This window comes from Argiope bruennichi, chromosome X2 (assembly GCF_947563725.1).
Source record: "Argiope bruennichi chromosome X2, qqArgBrue1.1, whole genome shotgun sequence".
Taxonomy (NCBI): Eukaryota; Metazoa; Arthropoda; class Arachnida; order Araneae; family Araneidae; genus Argiope; species Argiope bruennichi.
In genome coordinates, this window is record NC_079163.1 from 81,251,744 (window position 1) to 81,273,545 (window position 21,802).

At 28.3% G+C, this 21,802-nt stretch overlaps 1 protein-coding gene across 6 annotated transcripts in view; it reads left to right on the forward strand.

Moving 5' to 3' along the window:
• Positions 1-21,802, forward strand: part of LOC129960005 (short-chain dehydrogenase/reductase family 16C member 6-like) — a 67,931-nt gene that overhangs the window by 29,002 nt on the left and 17,127 nt on the right. For 3 of the 6 annotated variants that reach the window (XM_056072985.1, XM_056072987.1, XM_056072986.1), the window contains 2 exons: positions 4,725-4,810; positions 13,497-13,962. In XM_056072985.1, coding sequence (XP_055928960.1) covers positions 4,755-4,810; positions 13,497-13,962 — 522 coding nt within the window. In that variant the 5' untranslated portion in view covers positions 4,725-4,754. Of the gene's footprint in view, positions 1-4,724; positions 4,811-9,185; positions 9,266-13,496; positions 13,963-21,802 lie in introns of those variants that run through there. The other 3 variants (XM_056072990.1, XM_056072991.1, XM_056072988.1) reach the window with 2 other exon arrangements.

The window sequence follows — 21,802 nt, forward strand, 5'->3', positions numbered from 1 at the left end:
AATTATTCTTTCAACATAAATTCTTGTATGGAATTTAATCTTAAAGAAAAAGTAAAAATCTCTTGCGCTTTCTCTCCTCAAAATGAGCCTTTTTCGCATACTCCATCTTTCCAAAGTACTGACTATGTGAAAAATATCTGCACCTTTTTAAATAGTCCTGAGTATGATCTTAATGTATTTAAAAGTATTTTATACATGAAAACTGATTAATCGATTTTCTGTGCTAAAATAATCAGCATTTCAAGCTAAAATTGTTTAATTTCATTCAGATCTTATAAGCGTGGAAACATTACGTTATTCACTTTTATACGATCAATCGTATTTTTTTTTAATTTATTGTCAGATCGATGTCTCTGACTGCAACCAATTAAAGTCTATTAAAACCATGATTGTCTAGGTTATATTGAGTCCTATGTGAAATTGATCAATCTTGCCGTACACAAACGATGTGTGAAAGAAAGTAAGTGCCAAAAATAAGGATGCAACTGAAGAGGAATGCTAAAAGGAATTTACTTCCATGAAAAAAAAATTTCTTTCGAAAGAAATTTCTTTCTTTCTTAACACAATCTTTTAAATTAAATTTGATGGAAAAAAATATCTCTTCATCGAGCAATAATCACGAGTTCCTCGCATTTGCGCGTCAGTAAAAAATACAATACCTCAAATGCAAATGAAAAATACTCCTTCCTCGTTTACTCGGCATTAGGTTTCTTTTAACGTGCTAAATGCTAGAATTCCGCCTTCCATTCGCATTATGTACAGAAAGCAGGTGCGGATTTATTTTTTCCTTTAACATAAAAAAATTCACAAAATTACAGCTCTTCTCAAAGTAATCCTTCTGCCACGTTTTCTCATATCTTATTAATACCTTTCATACAATAAGTATCCATACTTGAATACGTTATCTGGTTCGCTGAAGCTCTCAATACTATGCTATTTTGCAATCTTACTTGAAGGAAATTTAAGTTTCCGTGTTGCTATAGCGGGGAACCTTTTTACAGCATTTCTGGATTTCAGTGCGTAAATCTCCGTTTCTTTTGATGAAAAATGTCTTGTTATCGTCAACGGGTTTTGACAGTTTGAAGCTACAGGAGCAAAATCATTATGAGGTCTCTTCGAGAATAACTCTTTAGATGCTAAAGTTTAGTTTAGTTATATTAACGTCCCGTTTGAAGCAACACTAGGACCTCGTAATTTTGAGCCGCGGTCAGATGACAAGGACGACACCTGAGCTGGCACCCCCTCTCCACACCACACCTCTCCAGTGGGAGGACGTTTGGTCTTTAGATGCTAAAACATGAAGAGTTATAAACTTAATTGTGCATCCAATTTTACATCGATGTTTAATGTTTAAATGTCCTAAGTTTCAAATTTGATACCATACATTTAAATCGAATTGTACACTTGCAGTTGGTTTGTTTTTAATAATTGGCTCTATGTATGGTGCCATTGCACAACTTTCTCTTGAACAAAAGCTACAAAAATAACGTTAGCTCTCAAAATTATTGAAATAATATGACATTTTATTTTCCCGCCAAATGAACGAGTGGCATATTTTTAGAAAAAGTTTAGTGGAATAAATATTTGACGCATTTCATTTTTCCAAAAAATAAAAATACTTTTGAGGTAAGTGAGGACCTTCTTTTTACTATAATACAATTATTTTCAGCAAGGGCCTCTTTTGCTTGAAGAAAATCTTGCTCTTTTTGTGAGTATCAACTTTGATGCTTCAAGCTAAAACATATTAAAATATGTATTGTAATTTTTATCATTATTTTCCCCTATATCTGGCTGCTGCAATGAACGAATTGATATATTTTAAAATTTAATTTGGAAAATCAGACTTCTAAAGGTTCATTTCTTCTTCTTTTGAAGCAAATTCTTATAAAATTACTTTACAAATCATTGACATTTATTTTCCTTAATTTTTGCAAAGGATATATTATATTGTTTGCAGAGTATGTACAGTACAGCACATCATTTTTCTTAATACATATGGATAAAAAAAAATTCTGCCCTTTATCTTTATAGTTGTGCTCTGCACAGTGTTTGTCTTTTTGATAGAATTAAAAGAATAAATTTGATATGATTTCTACAGCTATTTCAGTCTATCTAGATGAATAGAGAATAAAAAAGAACGAATATTCACATTTTATATTTAAAAGGAATGAAAATTTTAAAATTGTTTCTAATACATATATATATATTCTTTTTTTTTTAATTTGAAAAAAAGATAACTTATTCAGTAAAAAAAGGGGGAAATTATTTCATTAATAGTCAACTTGTTTATGAACTATAATAAGTTTTGATATAAACCGATAACCAGTAAGTGAACATTTTATATTTCTTCTAAACTTCAAGTTGGAATAAACTTTTCTAGCCAAAAGAACAGAATGATAGTTATTACTAACAAATGTAGGCAAAAAAAAAAAAAAAAAAAAAGAGCATAGTAAAATTTTTCTTAAAAAATGTATTTAAAAATATAATAGAGTTAACAAACAACTTATTAAAATAAAAAAAAATCGTGCTTTTCTTCAAAAAAATTCGGTATTAAACAATAAAATGAATTGCAAAAAAAAAAAAAAAAAAAAAAGAGTTTCGAACTTAATATGACTAAACAAATATATATATTATGAAATATTTTGATATCCAGAATTTAGTTCATTCACTATTTCCTGAAAAAGTAAAATTAAATAAATATTTCTCGAATGGCAGTAAAAAAAATTACAGTACTAAATATAAACGGAAGTAACATTAACAACGCATTCCCCATTTAAAATCTTCAATACAGTTTCAAAGAAAAAATTTCAAAAATCAATAATCAGTTCCATTCCTCCATTTCAAACAGTTGACTATAATGTGATTATAAAGAATTATTTTCAAATGTTTATTATTTTAAAACATGACCTTGAACTGAATTTGTGTTTTTGAATGCATGTGTTAAAGAATAAGCTTTTCTAGTCTGTTGGAAAGTAACCTATCTTTAAGTGTACGACAAATATTACTTCATATAACTTTTAATTTCTGGCATTAAATAATCCTTTCTTATTTAAAAAAAAAAATTCCCCAAAAATGAACTATGATATTAAATTTTTTCAAGGACGGGCTTTTGATTTTAATTCGTAAATTAGATATCAAATATTGTTTAGCAATTGCGTATTGCAGCATCAAATACAAACTATCAAAAAATATAAAAAAATCAAGGTAGATTAGAAAATGAAATGACATAAACACATTTTTTGAACCTAAATAAAATGCAAATTTTTTAGTGACGTTTAATGTAAACTTGTAATTGAGATTATTAATCATAATAATTATAATAATTTAATTAAAAAAGAAAGTTCTTGTCTTTTGTTTTTATTCATATCTGCCAAGAAATAAAACAACAACTGGCAGCAGCATAAAAACAATTAACGCTAATCTTAGGGAATAAGGACAATCGATATAATGTTATTTTTCAGTTTTTGATTGACAACACAAAGAATATTATAAAAATTAAAAAGTATTCGGTAATGAAGAAACTGAAACTAATAAAAATAATTCAGAAACGAATTTCCTACCTCCAAGCGTTTTATAGCTTTTTCTTAAAAACTTGTTTTTAATTTTAATGATCAGTATTTGAGTAGGAAAAGGAAAGACTAAAGATATGAAAATTACTTTTTTTCTTCTTATTTTCTTCCTTTCTATTATAAAAGAATTGTTTTTTTATTTAGTTTCTTCTCTAAAACATTAAAAATAAAATAGTGTTTATGTGAAATATTTACTTCAATTATCCATTCTCTGTAGAATTTCTTTAACAGTATTTCATTACACTTTTAATAGCTCATTCTGTTAACGCAGTTTCTGAATTTTAATTATCCTATATTATTTTTTATAATCCATTCTATTTGTTCTATTCTTAATGATATTATAGTAAAAGATATTTTTAACCTAGAAATTAACTTTTAATAGAAAACTTCAAATGACTTTTATTGCTACTATTGTACTGCAAAACTCTTTTATACATGTTGAAGTCCTTTTAAATTCAAAAAGGCTTCTCGTATAGCCAGGGAAGTAACGTGGGCATATATTAAAGTTGACCAAACTGAATTTATTGGAACAGGTTACAAATCCCCGAACGACGAAAAAAGGAAGTGCAAAAACTAACTCAAAAAAATAAAGGAGATCGACCAAAATATCCGATTAGAAAAATGCACTCTATACAATAATAAAATCACAGAAAAAAGTTTTATGGAGTTTTCTGTAAAACTGACGGAGATATTTACGATTAAAATTATGAATTTTCCGTAACTAGAAAAAGGATTAGTCCCAAAACTGAAAAATGTATTATCAAGTATTCCGGCCTCCAAGAGGGTTTTTCAGATTTTTTTTATTATTATTTTTGTTTATTATTTTCTTTGCTTAATTTGAAGAAACTGTATGATATTACCGGTATTTGGTTTGCAGTTTTAACCTTGCAGTTTCGGTGCAGACAATAGTGGAATACACAAAATCGTCGAAAAACAATAGAATTTATAGGGACGTGAATGGTTCGCGAATCATACAGGCAAACGAAAAATCCCCATCCGCACCTGCAACTAGCTGCTCACGAGTAGTACGTAAACCATTTGACTCGCAAGTGCGTATGGGCCTTTAAATAAATTTTAGATTTAAATTCCAAATCATTAGGCATCGAAAATGTTCTTGTTTTTTACAGATTGTTCTTTCTTTATTAATTCCTACAGCTGCATTATTCTTCTGAAGGATGAAGGCAAATGGACGTTTCGGTTAGCTTCTCTACCCTTCCAAATCACCTGCCGGAATTTCAGAGGTGCGTTAAAAATATAAGTTAAAGAAAAATTCTAAGTGAAAAAAGAAACATCTGTATATTTTTCATCTTTTATCTAATGAAATAAGAGATATATATCAATCAATGATCTGTGTTACAATCTTCAAAGGCATTTAGAAAAAGTATTTTTCATAATAATTTTTTTTTAATTATTGTGTAATTAATTATTATGATCGACGAATAATGTTGGTTTCCTTATAGTGAACATTGTAAATTTTAATCGGTTCTCTTTTTTGTGTTTTAATTCCTTTATTCGATACATTATTATACTACAGTTAAGTTCATAAGTGATTGAAGGACCTTAAAAAGTAACTTACACATGATCACTGAGGATACAAAGTATGGATGTATTTAATTGATAAAGACAATTCAGAAATGTACACTTAAAAATTTTTTTAAGATTTTTTTATTCTTGATTTTGAATAACACAAAACAAATTTAAAATATAGAAGAAATTTTAACATTATTTTTATAGAAATTTCAAGATATCAGAGAAAACAATTCAAATTAAAAATGCTCGAATTAAGTATGTTCCACTGTAATATTAGTGATGTAATTCCTGTTTTTGAATGGATATTTAGTTCCGAAATCACTAGATAATTTGTAGCATTCTTTTTCAGCGTCACTCAACTTTTCGGATTGGGGGGAAAAAGAAAAAGAAAAGAGGGGGAAGAAATACTGCATTTTACCTAACTCGTTATGTAACTTTAATAACAGACCAATTCATCTGTATAGTCGGAATTTAAAGGATTCTGTGATACAGAAACGATTCCATTCCACTTGCCATATCTCTCTATTAGGGTCAACCTATTTGCAACCCCCTTTTTCATGTAAGTTGCAATTCGAAAACATCGTGAAATTACTCGGTTCCAACTATTAAATACTTCTAGAGCAAGGGAAAAAAATGAGTTTTTTTAGTTTCTTCCATGGTTAAATCTCTGTGTTTCTGAACATAGGCAACATGATTTTCTTAGAGGAATGCTTGCATGCTTGAGGAATGCTTGTTTAAGAGAATGAGAGCCCCAGAAAGTCAGATCTTGATATAATTTTCTAGAATTAAATACGAAAATAATAAAAGGATGTTACGGAAGGACTGAAAAATACATATAATTGTTTAAAAATATTTAACCTTTCACGTTTAAAGATGCTTTTTTAATAACTTCAATGGATGATTTTCTAAATATTTAATGCTTATGAAAATCAGATAATGAATATTAGTTTAATATTATTAAGGCATTAGAGAAAAAAAAGTTTATCTAAATTTGGTTTCAAGGAATAGATTGTTCTGCTTGTCAGCGGTATGAAATTGTGACAGTTTTAAAAATTCTTACATAATTTTTGATTTGAAAAATGCAATTATTAAAAAGTAAAAATATTTCTTTTACCTCAAATCTCAAAAATGTAGATACTTAAATGTAATTTATTATACTTTACAACTTATCAAGCTTCTTCCTGAATTAAAAAGAATTACTAACAGAAAAATTTTAGAGTAAAAATTGCGAGGAAAAATAAACTCATTTAGATAAGTACAAGGGCAAAAAATTAAAATATGAAGCTTTCAAATGTTATTCATTTGGCTATAATAAATTATAGTAATAGCATAATTAAGACAAATGATAATTTAACTAAAGAAACTCCTCCACACTGAGTTAATATTTGTTCTTCAATTAAATTAGAATTACTCAGATCCTTATGATTTTTATAGAAATTAATAAAACTTTCAAAAAGAAACGTTGTATAATAGATTTGACACACGACGGCGCCTAATCAAGAAAACACCAGTCTCAACCCCTTTAAAAGACTCCAAATCGGGAAAAAATAGTTCCATTCAAAAACCCAAATTTAATTTTTCATTATATTTATGGTAATGGTGAAATTCTAATTTTCATTAAAACAAGCAGTCCATCTGGCCATCTATTCAACTAAGCTGTTCTTGTTCAAACGTGACGCCGATGTCTGAGTGAGGATAGATTAGGTCGACAAATTCCTTTTGTATTTACTGCTGACTGTTGCAATCAATTATTTGCGCAATATTTGTTCGATCAGTTTTAACAATAAATTCTTTATCGGATACGATGCGATCGATCAAGCATAGATGCGATAATTCCATTAAAATTTATAAATAATATGGAGTATGTGCATGAAGATTTTGCAAAATTTTGGAGAAAATGTAGTTTTGCCGGTTGGAATTCTAAGCTATATCGTTGCCAACAATTTAACTCACTCCTTTCATAACATTAATATTGTTTTACACATTTTATTAGCATGTTCAGCGTCGGTAACTACAGCAGAGAGAACTTTCAGAATTGGAAATAATCAAAAATTATTCAAGATTGATTAAAGAAATTGGTAAATCTTGCAATGATTTGTATTGAAAGTGATATTTTACAAAAATTAGGTATACATTTATTTATAATAAATCAATTTGTTAAAAACAAAGTCCGAAAATTTCAATTTTTATAATTTAAATCCAACCAAATGCTGCAATTCTTTACTTTAAGCTTGTTTCAGTTTGTGTCCTGCCATTCGTGTGTTGCGGAAGTTTGGGGAGGGGGTGCCAGCTTAGATGTCATCCTCGTCATGTGACTGCGGTTCAAAATAACGAGATCCGTCCCAAAATAGCCCTAGTGTTGCTTTAAAGCAAGACGTTAATATAACTAAACTAAACATGTTTCAGTTTTTTTTATTATACGCATATTATATACTTTGTTACAGTATATAATATGCGTATAATACACAGTTTATGTGAAAATAGATTTAATGAGTTAATATAATTTAATGTTAATAAATAATTAAAATAGAATATTATTTATTTATTTGCCTTTCTACTTAACAGATCCCTCTTTAGCTACATATTTTTCATATATTTGGCATATTAAATATGAAAATTAACTTGCTTCCAATAATAAGGTGATAGTGTTAAGCAGCAAATTTGGTATAAGATGTGTTTAGTATATTATTTCACTTCGCTTGCCATGTTATTTTTTAAATATAATATATGTATATGTATAATACTTCAATAAATGTGTTCGAGTTTAGGTTTAACAGCGAATAAAATGTTTACACATCTTAACAAAATTAAAGATAAAACTTTTTTTTGTGTTTCAAATTTTTTTATAACAGCAAAACTTCATTTCAAGAGTTGCTCATAAGCGATTTTCCCATAATATCGTGACTTTTAAAAGCACTCATTAGATATTTGTACGACGGCGTCGCTTAAGCTTGGAATAAATATCAGTATCACTTCTTTTCCTGCAATGCTGTTGCAATTCTTTCTTTAATGCCAGCCTGGAAAGTTTATAAAAGTTGTTTACTCCCAAAGAGAGAATAACCCGTTCTAAAAAGGGCACAATTATCAAATAGGCAGAGTAAGCAATTGCCTAGGGTCCCACAATTTAAGGGATTCCGAAGCTTTTGAAATTTTTTACCGTTATTCTCAGAGTTGTAATGTTGTGCATTCATTTCAAGATTATAAAACTCGTGTAACAAAACTTATTCAAATTAAAATCAAGAACTATTTAAATTTTGGAACATTATCAATTGACAATATTATCATTTGCAAATTATTTTATAATTCTAAAAAAAACAATACTGCCTTATAATTAAAAAAAATGACATATCGTAATAAAACATTATTTAATATCACATTAATAATATATTGTCATTATTTTTTACTATTTTGTTAAAAATTACTTCTAAATTTTAAGTGCGCATTTTTTTTTTTACCCGATATATTGAAACCAGTTCAATTAAAAGTAATCCGAAATTTAATGTTATGTAATTTCAGATTGTCAAAATTTGCTACTTAGAATTACAAATCTAAAAATTAAATTAAAATTGATATAAAAAATGACGTGTTTTGAAAGTTGAGGACAGGAAAAGGGGCCCGGAGACTTGCATTGCTTAATGGTCCCCTATAATACTTTCTCCTGGCTTGGCCATAAGGAAATAATAATAGGCGGCATTGATTGCAAATCCATTAAAAAACAGAAAAAACACCATATGAAAAAAAATTTTCATTAATAAGATACTTAATTTCAATTTGAATAATTTTTACTTTTTGGCAGCATTCGGTGCGGGGCCCTGTTCGCAGTGGGTCCAGATGTCTAAAAACCGGCCTTGATGATAACAATATTATAAAAGAATAGAACCTTTTCAATTCCTTTTACATGAAATTTAATAAATATATAACTCTTCACATTCATAATATGGTCCAGATTTGGTCTAATCTAGGGCAGTGCTAAGCCCTAATCCTATTGGCAAAAGATTCCCGCGCGAAATGTTATCTACGGATTAGACTTGGCGACAGAATTTAAATATATGGCAACCCTTCCATGGAAATCGACACCGGTTGATCGGCTAGTTTGCTTACTAAGGGACAAAAAGCCTAAAGAGAGAGGTCAGGCGAGACACTTTCTATTCCAGCAGCCGACACAGGTAACTTTTTCCTTATTTCATTGTTCCAATTCATGTAAATGCGGGATTCTCTTTCAGACAGTCACTAGTTGTCAACTTTGATTTGCGTATTCACTGTATTAGCTTTTATTCAGGTTAATTTCTAATCGTTTTTGTGTGAACTATAGTTAGTTTGTTCTTTTAGAAAACGTTGAAGTTTTGTTTGTGAATTAGTAGTCTCTTTTCTCCCTTTCGCTTGAAGAATGATGTCAAAGTTGTAAATGTTGAGTAGATTTTTAAAACTTCGCGCTTTTTTTTTTTTTTTTTTTTGCCCTAATTTTTTGTATCTCATTATAACTTGTTGACTCTGCTCTTCGTTTTTGTCTTAAAGTATGAAAAATCTTTACTTTCTGAAAAAGACAATGAATTCTTTTTTACGTTTGTTATCATAATTTTTCGAGTAATTAAGCTTGCTTTTGAAATGATGCATTAATTTCTCTCTTTTTTTAAATTTTTTTAAAGAAGATTGTAAAACCATAATATTGTTAATTAAAAAAAAATTCTAAAATGGATCTAGCAAAAAAGAAAATAATATACGTGGGAAATTTCCTCTATGTCATGCAAATTCCGACAGTCTATTGTTATATTGTCTATTATAACCATATAAAAATTCGTAAGAAAATCAGATAAAATGTTACAATTGACTTGTATTCATTCGATCAAGATTTAATCTTTCACTTACGATGCTGTTTTATTATTTTGAGGGCAAATGTCATGTTGATAAAAAATCTTACTTGCCTTTATCCCATCCTGATCTCAATTTTAATGTAATTTTCTAATATAAAGATATCTTTAAATATGAGTACAATTTTGTAAGGTTACTGATCTGCAAAATAAAAGTATCGCAGATACTAATCACTTTGGCTGTTGATTCTTCACGAGCGCTTATTGTAACTGCTGTTCGTCCAAGCAAAAATGTTCGAAGGACTCTTTTCATTCGACTCAATGTTTTTTAAAGACATCATCTGAATCAACTGCAATGGCATGGCGACATCGTTGTTAGATGATACAATATATATATCAACACAAGAATAAATCTTAGAATTTCTACAAAATTTACATAAAATATTTGTAATTTGTAATGCAACTAATACAGAAAGATATCTTAACCTTGATAAATCCATATCAAATGTGTCTATCTTAATTTCAACATTATGATATTTCCTTGTTAAAGATTATTTTAGTTGGTAACTCTAAAAATAAAAATAGATATGAATGAAAAAGACATGGTCTTTCTTGAAGGTTCTTGTACATTGTGAGTGGAAATAAATCATATTTGCGTTTTTACCATTGTTAATCTCTCTGTGTAATTCTTTTTAAAAGAGATGGTACAGGGAAATGCTAATTCAGTCGTAGCTTCGTTGCCTTGAATCAATGTAGTACTTCCCCATTTTTCTAATAATATTCTTGTATTTATGATCTGGCAGTGTCAGTTGAAGTTTCACACTCGTTAGATTCTGATTTCTCACACACATCTTCGGCAAAATTTATAAGACTTTTTGCATTATTGATAATTTATTATGGGTTATGTGGCTTTATTAATAATTTTTTTCAGGTAATTGCTTTTTATAATTTGCATGCTTAGAGTTCATTTCCATTTATATTTATTCGTAAGAACTCTTTTATATTGTACAGGCAATATTGTCTGAAATATATTTTAATTAAGTATATTTTGAAATTTTGAAAGCTAAAAGATATTTCAGCAGTTTTATCTCATACTTTATCTGTAATTAAATATTTCAGACTGAAACGTATAAAGATAATCTATTTATTGCAATATAAAGCAAAATTGGAAAAATAACACTTTTATTGTCTCTTAACATAAAAAAAAATTGTAAATTCTTTTCAATAATACTATAATTTTACATGTATAACTTAAAATGTACTGAATTGTTCTAGTTTTGGTATTGAATCATTTGAAAAACTTTACTTCCAAGATAGTCAATAAAAGATAATAAAAAGATAATGGTGATCTTTAAATAAGATAATGGTGTGAGTAAGAATGTTTGTAGATAGACAGTATTTGTGTTAAGGAAGATAAAGGAGTTAGTAAAGAGCGTTATCCAGGAATTTGATTCTTGTATCAGTAATTTCCAGAAGGAATATTGATGATATTCCTTAAAATGCTAATTTTCGGAAATATTTGCTATCTAGTATCGGATATTTAGTTTTAATCTAATTACTTTTCAGAGATAATGTTAAACTCATAAAAGAAATTTATATAAGAAGCGTCATATTCTTACTAGGCAGTCATAGCTAAAATGACTTTTCTATCTTGTATAGAATTAACTTGATGAGTAGTCGATTTTTGACTCTTCATATTGACAGATTTATCAATTTGAAAATGATTAAAAATTTCAAAAAAAAAAAAAAAAAAGATTAAGGATACAAAAAAATATATTAGATTTACCTACATTCAATGAACAGGATTAGAACAGAATGCGAGTGAAATAGCAACTTTAAAATATGTGCAGCGTCTGATTCGTAACGTCAGTTGTCGAAGTTAAAAAAAAAATGAAAATGAAATTCTTTTTAGAATTATTCGGTGCGAAGATCACAAATGTTTCTCAATGAACAAGAAAAAAATGTCAGCTCTATAGTTTTATAATAATTTTATCTGATTGTTGCAATAAAAAAATTGTGTAATAATTACATTTGCTCAAGTGTCAGCATATGGCTCACTAAAATTTCTTTCTCAAAGGCATTTGGGACAAAAGCTTCAATACCATTATAGAATTTTTCACATCTTGTAGCTTTAATGAGTTTCAAAATTTTGAAAGATTGCTTTGATTGCATAAACCCTTTTAAAATGTTTCTTAATAAAATGCATATATAGGTCTCCTGCTTTACAAATTTTAATACTAATATTATTTTTTTTCAAGGCTACATAAGCTATATTTTGTGATGACTATAGCATAAATGGCAATCATTTTATTTAATCTAAGTGGATTTTATTAATAAGTGGAAGAAATATATTAAAAGATCAAAAGTAGTATCTTGTTCAGAAAATAAAAACGATAAACTGCGGCAGTGAACTGTTTGATTGGACTATATCTTCAAATCTCTGCTTTATGATTTAACCCAAACAGTAAAGTTGCAAAGTGGGGAAAAACGAAAGAATATATCTGTCTTCGATACCAGTCAAGGGGTGAGGATACCGAGAAGATAAGATATTAACGAAATAATTTCACATTTTCATGAGAGAAAGGGAAGTTAAAATACTTAGCTTCATATTGCCGGTTGTTCTTTGTTAATCCACCGATTCTAAATTGTCGCAACTCACCTGGAGTGAAGCGCTTTGTGAATTCATTTAATCGAATAGAATCATCTTCACTCCACTGAGCAATATAAATTTTAGGCGGAATGATCAGCCTAGAAAGTTCCAGTCTGAGATCATTAATTGTTGTATGTCGTGAATCTCAATTTTCCTATGTACAAAATGTATCGAATATTTATAAAACCTTTAAAAAATAGCTGTTTGTGCATTGCAATTAACTGAAGAAATTATTAATTAAGGATATTTTTTTAATTAATAATTGTATCGACATGCATAGATGCGTTCTGGTGAGAGGTGAAACGAACAGCCGAGAATACATAGCAAGAGAGGTGAACATTGAAGTTTTAAGTTGTTGCAATAAATAAATTAAATGGTATAACGTTGATCACATAATTTTTGCGTAAATGGTATTAATTTCTATTCTCATTTGAAACTTACGATTTGTTTTATATTCAACAGTTTATTGACATGCGCTGTTACTTATGTGTGCTCCTATTTTGATATAAGTCATAATACGTTTAATATGATATAAAAAGATGCAAATTTTTCTTAGTATAACAAAAGTATTTTTATTCAGTATTCACCATTAATACATGCTAAATATCGATGTGAGTGAGAAATAATTTTTGCACATATTTCGGACACAATCAAAGCGATTATGAGTATATGGACATTCGTCAAATTTCTGCCAGATATCGGTCTTTCACAATAACAAGCATATTACTAAATGAAAAAAAAAATACTTTTAAAAAAAGGATATCTCATTTATCTCTTTTTTCAAAGAAGGTATTATGTATAAGAAGAATAATTTTTGTTTCGTTGTTTTGGTATTGTATTAATTTCCAATTTCCAGCTTAAAATCAAAATATCTCAATACAGATTGGTAGTTAATGTTTATCTGTAAATGTTTTCTAAATGCTCCTTTAATACTTTCAGATTATTAAACATGACCGAGCTGGCTAAAACAGTGACTGGATTTCTGGCTGTATTTTATTACTGGATAGAGAGTATTGTTTTGTTTTTCGTTCCTGTTAGACTAAAGGCGAAGGACATAAGTGGTGAACTAGTTTTGGTGACTGGAGCAGGTAGTGGCTTAGGACGTAGCACGGCGCTAAAGTTTGCTGAAAAAGGCTGTAATTTGGTGTTATGGGACATCAGTACCAAAGGCAATGAAGAAACTGCCGCTATGATAAGAGAAAAAGGTGTCAAAGCCTACACATACGAAGTGGATGTAACGAGCAGCGAAGCCGTTTATGAAGTTGCTGCTAAAGTAAAAAAAGATGCTGGTATTGTGACCATTGTTGTCAACAATGCTGGGATTGTAGCCGGTAAATCCATCCTTGATCTCGAAGAAAAGTCAATCCGTAAAGTTTTTGACGTCAATGTTTTAGCACATTTTTGGGTAAGTGATATTTTGCATTAAAATAATTGCTTTCATTGATTTTAAGTTCCAACTGTTTATATGTACCACTATATGTTTTTGAATGAAAATACACATCGTATTTGAAAACTGGTTTCTTTCTTAACTATTTAAAAATTTTAAATAGCTAAATTTATTTTAACTCTATACTAATTATTCTTTTATATAAGATTTTATTAAAACGCTTGCTTATACTACCTTCTTTTCTGAATCGCTATGACACAAACAATTCAAGAATACAGGAAACGATTCAGCCGGAAGTTTGAATAGATGGCAGGTCTGAATATATTTGTTTTGAGCAGAGAAATACGATACTCCAAGTATAGATAAAATTTGTTAAAATTAATGTAAGTTTCGCAGAGAATTAATAGGTGTTTTTGCTCTTCTATTTGGCTTCATATTTAAACCGAAGAAATGCTGCAGTTTTCCAATCTAAATTAATTAATGGTGTAAAATACTTTTATAATCATAAATAAAGCGAGATGAAATGTTCATAGAATACGTTTGTTTAAAAGATCTTTCCCCTCCTTCATTGTATGAATGAAAACATTTATCATAATATTGACGTAAAAGTTAATTTTCCCCCAATTCTTTATTTTTTAAAATTTTTCTTTTCAATATAAAATTAGAATATAAATGATAAAGTATGTAATAGTAAACAGAAAAAAGTTTTAAAGCAATTATTTCTCGATTTTTTTTTTTAATGAATGACTATTATATGGCACATTGACATGAAAAGCTCATTTCCTTTTCTTCCTTTTTTGACGAATTACTATCAGATACATCTTACTGAATTATTCTAGATCCATATTTCTTTTGCAATATTTCTTGATACAATAACCATGAATGCTCTTGAACTTAACTGAAGAGGGTTCACAAAGAAACAAGGTCAGTTTTGTCCTTGTGTCAGGTGTTCACTCAGCTACAGCTATGCGCTCTTCTGCTACAGGCATCATCTACTTCTAGAAAAGGGAAAGCGAAAGGTCAATATACGTTTGCAACATCCTTTGAGAATATCCTCAGGTCAAGTTTTGAAAGAGTAAAGACACTTTCATTTGTCTTGTTTACATTTTTTGTTTTCTTTTTCTCCTTACAAGTTAAAGTTTTGTAACTAATGACGATATTTATATAACAATGACTTACTTTTTATTTTTACCTCTTTTTTTATTTCAAACTTGCAGCTAAGAAATATGTAGTTCAGTAAGAACGCATTTTCTTTCATTCAAATGCTTGATGCTAGTTATAAAAGTGTCGTAATTTTTTTCTCTTTTCAAAATATGCACGCATAAATTTTTTAAAGGATATGACAAAAATATTTACGTTAAAAAAACTTTTGAGAATTGAGAATAAATTGAACGATTTAAGATAAATATTGAAGTAATCGACAGGTTTATTCTATTTGGTATTTTATACTTCAGCGAATTTAAAAATAAATACTTTGTTTGATTCCTTTTACAATAAAAATACATAATGAGGTGTTGTTTTTTTTTAACCTTAGAAAAATATGAAGTTAATTGTTTCTGCTGCAATCGTAAATTACTTCATTTTGAAAGAATGGTGACTTGTCGCGTGTCTATCATTTATGTAAATTTTAAAGTAGTTTTTTATATTGCTTCTAAAATATGTTTTTTTTTATATTTCTTAATTTTTTAAAGAATAGTAATAGCTGTCAAGCAAAATTTTTAACCTTAAGACCACTTCTGATTTATTTAATGTGTATTTTTATTTTAATTTAAAACTGAGCGTATCTCAAATTTTTTGCTGTGTCATCTAATTATTTTTGTCTTAATTTGTTACAAAAAAAAAAGATATTTCACGCGTGACAATCATGAAAATTGAGTGATATATTTTCAATGCATAAACAGAGTCAATGTGCGGAACACAGCATCTCTAGACAAAGAAAAAAAATGCACGGTGCTTGTCAATATGTATTTATATGTATAAATTTAAGCAATTTCGATATAAAAAGTTTTTTAATTTATTATAAATTACATAGCAGTGTTTAAATTACATAGAAAAACAATCTCGGGCGTCCTGTGTGCTCTTATATGGATTAAAATAACAATAAATGCCTCCCTTCAAGATTCCTTAACTAATTGGTAGGATAAGTAAATTCATAGGTCGACCGATCAATTAATAATGCTTTAAAAATGTTTTATTTGTTATCAGTATTTAAGAATCGGACATGATTGCTACATTAATAAAGTATTTACTGCATTTCTTTTTTGTATACATACGTGCCTACTTTATAGTTTCACTTTTACCTACCTGTAAAAATAGTATTCGAACAATTCCTTTAAAAATCCTGTTGTATGGATTTAATTTTAGATTATAGACTTCATGATTTTATTTATTTCCTTATAAAAATCATCCATTAGCTTTGTGCGCTTCTGCACAAATATTCTTGTGTTTTATTTAAATTATTGAAATAAAAGTCTAATTTACCAACACATGAAAGCCATTGTTCTGTTTCCCCTACCTCTTTTATCTATATAATGATGCCATCTGTTATTTCGTTAGACCTCCTTTAAATGTTCCACTTGAGGAAAATTAAAACGTCATGAATTACAGCCACAAAGAATTCTTACTCTTGACTTTTAAAGTGAAAAATAAAAATTCCCAGAATTAACGATCAGTCATTATGGCATATATACTAGAATAAAAATAAACATTTTTTGCACTCTTCTTTTTTTAATTTTATTTCCCATTGTTGCGCCATAATTTCACTCGGATTTTTTTACCCGCTTCCTGATACTGAACACGTTTTAAGATTTACTTTCTTTCAAATCTTTAATAACAATAAAAATGATCAATAAGTAAGATTTTGTTGAATACTCAGTTTATATGCTTGCGTGATACAAGAGAAAAATTAACTCAACTCGTGAATTATGACCATTTGTTTATTTATTCTGTTAAAAGACTGTTACAGAAACGATGAAATAGAAAAATACACAGAGCAGATCATTATCGGATATATACTAGAAAAAAATATATACTTTTTGTCATTCATTAAAAAAAAATTATATTATAATGTCGAATCTTCCGGACTTTTTCCTGCTCAGAACTGATATTGAAGATACGAATTTTTAATAGTATTAAAATAATCTGTTAATTCAGAGCTTTAAAATATTGAATTCATACGAAGTTAATTACTGTCATCCATGTACGGAGGAGCGAGCTAATATTTTCAACTTACCCGTTATAAATTCTAAGAAAAGGAATATCATTTTTTTTTCTTTCTTTTTCATTAAATATTAGAGACTTTGACTCATTATTATAGCGTAGAATTTTTCGATTGAAATAACCTCATTTTTATACGTTTTTATTTCTTAATTTTTTTCAAATGTATAAAAAGGGAATGCTGCAATATATTTTTCACTCAATTTCTGACTTTATCTATGCAGATTTGTCAGAAATTGAGTAAAATCTGATAACAGCGCAATTTTATATTATTTACAGAACTTAACTGTTAATTAAACTGTTGATTTTAGTTTATTTTTGATTCCATATGAAAGATTCTATATGGTTTTAAATTTTAGAAAAAAATTGATTTTACGAAATAGATTAAGATTTATATTTAGTAATGAATTATAAAATATATTAAAGATTGAAAAGTAGAAAATAAAAAGGCTTTGGATATTGTGTTATTATTTGTGATGTCAAATGAAGAAAATCTTTATCAGAAATATGAACGTGAAAACAAAATCGTAAAAGCGTAAAGTACTAAAAATAATACTCTAAGGAAATTAAGTTATAATAAATAATTATCTGAAAACTCATAAAAAATTAAAAATGCTTTATAAATGCGATAACAAAACGTAGTATATTTCTATTTACGTAGTATATTTCTGCCAGCCCCTCAAGTGTTTATGATTTTTTTTTTCACCCTCATTTTCTTTTTCTACTTTTCGGTATTCCGTGAAAGTGTTTTATTTTAAAATTTTTAATACATTTTTACTTACAAAGATTTTAGTTTTTATATATGGTTTCAGGGAATAATAATCTCAATTTGTGTATCGTATCATGAGGATTGTTTTTACCAAAGAAGCCGTAAATCGGCTGTCGTGATAGATATAGATATGCTTCAAAAGAATAGATTTTCTGAACTTGAACATGGATTTTCTTTTTGCCTGCCTCCAACTGTGGGGATGTGACTCCACTAGTAAATATATGAGAAGTCACCAGATAAATAAGCGGTTTCTCGCTTCCCTGAAATGTATAATAATGGTGATGTAATTGATTCCCGATGATGGGTCATACTTTCTACTGGAGGGATTGGTTCACAGGCTGGTGAGGACTACTTTGTAACAGGCCTTACTACGCTTGTTCTTATTAGCGGGAATCTGTCATTCATTTGCGCAGGACAATCCATAGCTAGGTGGGAGTGATTCTTTTATGCCTTTTTCCTGTCTAATTTGAAACGTTTGGTTACTTTGCCATTCAATAATAATAAGAACTTAATAATATTAAAGTTGAACTGCCATTTAATTTAGTTAAGTAGTGATCATAGGGTACGTTTAATAAATATTCAAATAAAATAGTTTTCAAATACCACGTTTTTAAAGGGTTACTTTTTTAATTCAACTACACATACTCTCTAAGTGGTGAACACAAAAATATTTTCTGCTTTTTGGATTTTTGAAAAACGAAATTTCATGTTAAACTATGGTATTAAATATAAAAAATGACACACAGTAAATAAATAATGAAATATTTGTAATTTTTATTTAATTAATATCATATAAGAATAATTAACTCCAACAATTATTTGAATCCCACTTATCTGTGTTTCAAAATGTTATGACTGTCACTCTCGTTTATTACTGTGTTTGTGTCATCAAATAAATTGCTTATTTTTAAAACTTTGCTGAATAAAATTTGAAACCGGATAAATAATAATTGTATCCGTTGTATTTAATGATATCTCGGGGTTATTTTGTCGTTCATTTGTTTAAAAATTCATCAAATGACGTAAAAACATCTAGTATTCATTTCACTTTTTATACTGCCTCACAAAATGATTGGGTAGAATCATAAAATCATTCTTTTTATCCTTGAACTTAGGACAAAAAGTTGAAAAGGAATTATAAATCGTTTTCATGGTAATACTTTTAAAGTGAAAATAACAATGACCTTGAAACGAGCTGAATAAAAAGAAATGAGGGTATGAATAAAAATTACTTCCTTTTACTGCAAAATCAAATTTATTTGCAAGCATACGTTCGTCTTTTTTATTTATAAATTGTCAGAAAATTCCTGACTATAGCTTGCAATAATCGGGATTTTAATTTCAGAATTTGGCTGATTAACGTTGCAGTATTTATAACTCAATATTTTGTAATAAAATAGCAAATGTACTTATCAGGTTTATAAAGCGATAATACAACAATGAAAAACAGTATTTACTAATAGACAAAATATTCTGTTATTTCATCATTGCTGTATTCTCAGATTAACGTTAATTGTAATTACTTTAAAACTGAAAACAAAAAATTACAAAATTTCAATGGATTTACGATGAAACCACCGCATTATGTGCAACATGAACAACTTCTTCGAGCCAAAATTTATAATTATGAAAGAAAAATATGCGATTAAATATTTCTAGAAATAGTGAAAGCTTGTATTTCATTATATATATTGCTATTTCTCATATTTAAAAATAGTTCTTCATTTAGTTAGAAAAAAAATGCATGGAAATTGTTAGAAACAAATTGGTATCATTGAAAAAGTTATTTTATAAAATTTCAAGATGGTGTAAAAATCAACTTTTTAGTATATTTTCTGAAATTATCGCCACGAAACGCTGCAACATTTGGTTTGGTTTTTGACTAATTGAAATTCTAATTAATTTTTTTAAACTTCATCATACATATTATGTTTTTGCCAAATTTTTAACTCCAACTCCACCATACTTACGTATGCGTACACCACCTGTTTCCTCCATGTTTGGAGCCCTGGTGACCAGCTTTGAGCGATTTGCACGAACACACACATCTGGTTTTTTATTATTATTAGAGACCTGCCTATTCACAGTGAAGCTATTTGAAAGATACGGAAGTGCTTTGAAGCCACAAAAATGTCAAGCGGCATATAATCCTGCATTAAACAAGATGTTTCCTTTTTCTTTCTTTTAAAACAATGAGAATCGAAAACAAAAATGGATAATAACGATAATAAGAGACGGAATAAGAATAATACCCATAAAAATTATGGGTATGATATTTCATGTGAAATAGTGGATATTTCTAAATATTTATGCGAGTTTTCTTCTTCAATACTTTTTGCTAATTTACTATTAATACTTGATTTGCTTGTTGTATAATTCACTGCACCAGTTATCAATTGAACATGCATTAATCTTTATTTAATAAATTTCATGGAATGTTATAATATTTATCATTCCTCCGATTCTATAATAAGTTATTTAAGGGAAAATGGCGCTCTAATCAACAGTTTGTAGAATTTCATATATATATATATATATATATATATATAATATACGCGGAAAGAATAAAAAGTTGACTTTTGATTCCTGCGTTTGAGTAACTAATAAATTTTCAGTTGCACCTTTATAAAGCATTAGAGATAGGCACACATTTCAAATTGGAAAAATGCTCGAAATAATATAAAAAATTATATTTTACGAAGTTTGAGCAAATAAGTATACTGCTGAAATGAATCGAATTGTAAATTTTTACAATGGTTTTTTTTCACTGATTTAAAAGATTTGGGTTTCACTCACAACAATGATTTTTTGTGCAGGAATATGTTCGGGTATTATCCCGAATCAACGGCAACATTTTGCTTCATTTTTATTTAATTAAAATTCTATTTAAAATTTCAAAAAAAAAAAAATGCGCATTCCCATATTTCAAAATATATATGTACCGAATTTAGTAGCTCTAAGTCAAATGATCTGAACTGTAGGATGCCAAAACTCACACACATTCTCTTTTATTAGTAGTAGTGATAAATAATAGGATTGAGGAACTTCATAAAAAATTAGATATCGTAATTTTTTCTAAAGTCAGTTTATTGACTCAAATATCATAAAGTATAATTCTTCACGTCATTTAAGGCATCTTCCTAAATAGAAGAATATTTCAATCTCTAATGATTTAGAAATTAGCTATCATCTACGATTAGAGTGGACACGGTGTCAGTCCATCACTCTTTCCTCCATGTTTTAAAGTCAGAAGAATATCACGTCTGTTAGCAATTTTAACTACTTTAATTTCGTCCCGAGTTTTGTAAAAAGACAATTCTGTGCTGCCCTTTTATTATCAGATTTTACTAAGCTTCATCAAAAAAGGTAGAAAGAATTGTCGTAGTCGGATTTTGAAACTTAAAATCTGCGCAGGAGTATCGGTCGCGCTCATTTGTATGAATGTTTATCTTGGCATTGGACCAAATGAAGGCATAAAAAGAATATCAATGCAATGAATCTACCCGTAATACCGAGCTTAATCTTTAATACTAATGATACTTTAATACCGAACTTAATCTTTAATAAATATGAACTGAAACTATCTTTCACATGCACTGTCTAATCTCACGTAAAAATTTGAAACGTCTAACGCTGTTTATTAAGAATTTTATCTCGAATTTATTAAGAATATAACACAGAATAAATGAGGAAATTAAAGCATTCGATTTGAATGGAAAAGATTAGCAAATTTAATGCTTTGAAGCCAAAAGCAAAACTTGACATGAGTTGAGTTGAGTTTATAAATAACTGTAAATATAAAGCGTCTTATTGTTTATTGATAGAATAATTATTTTTATTCATGACAGTAAAATTTGATATCCAAAGAAACGT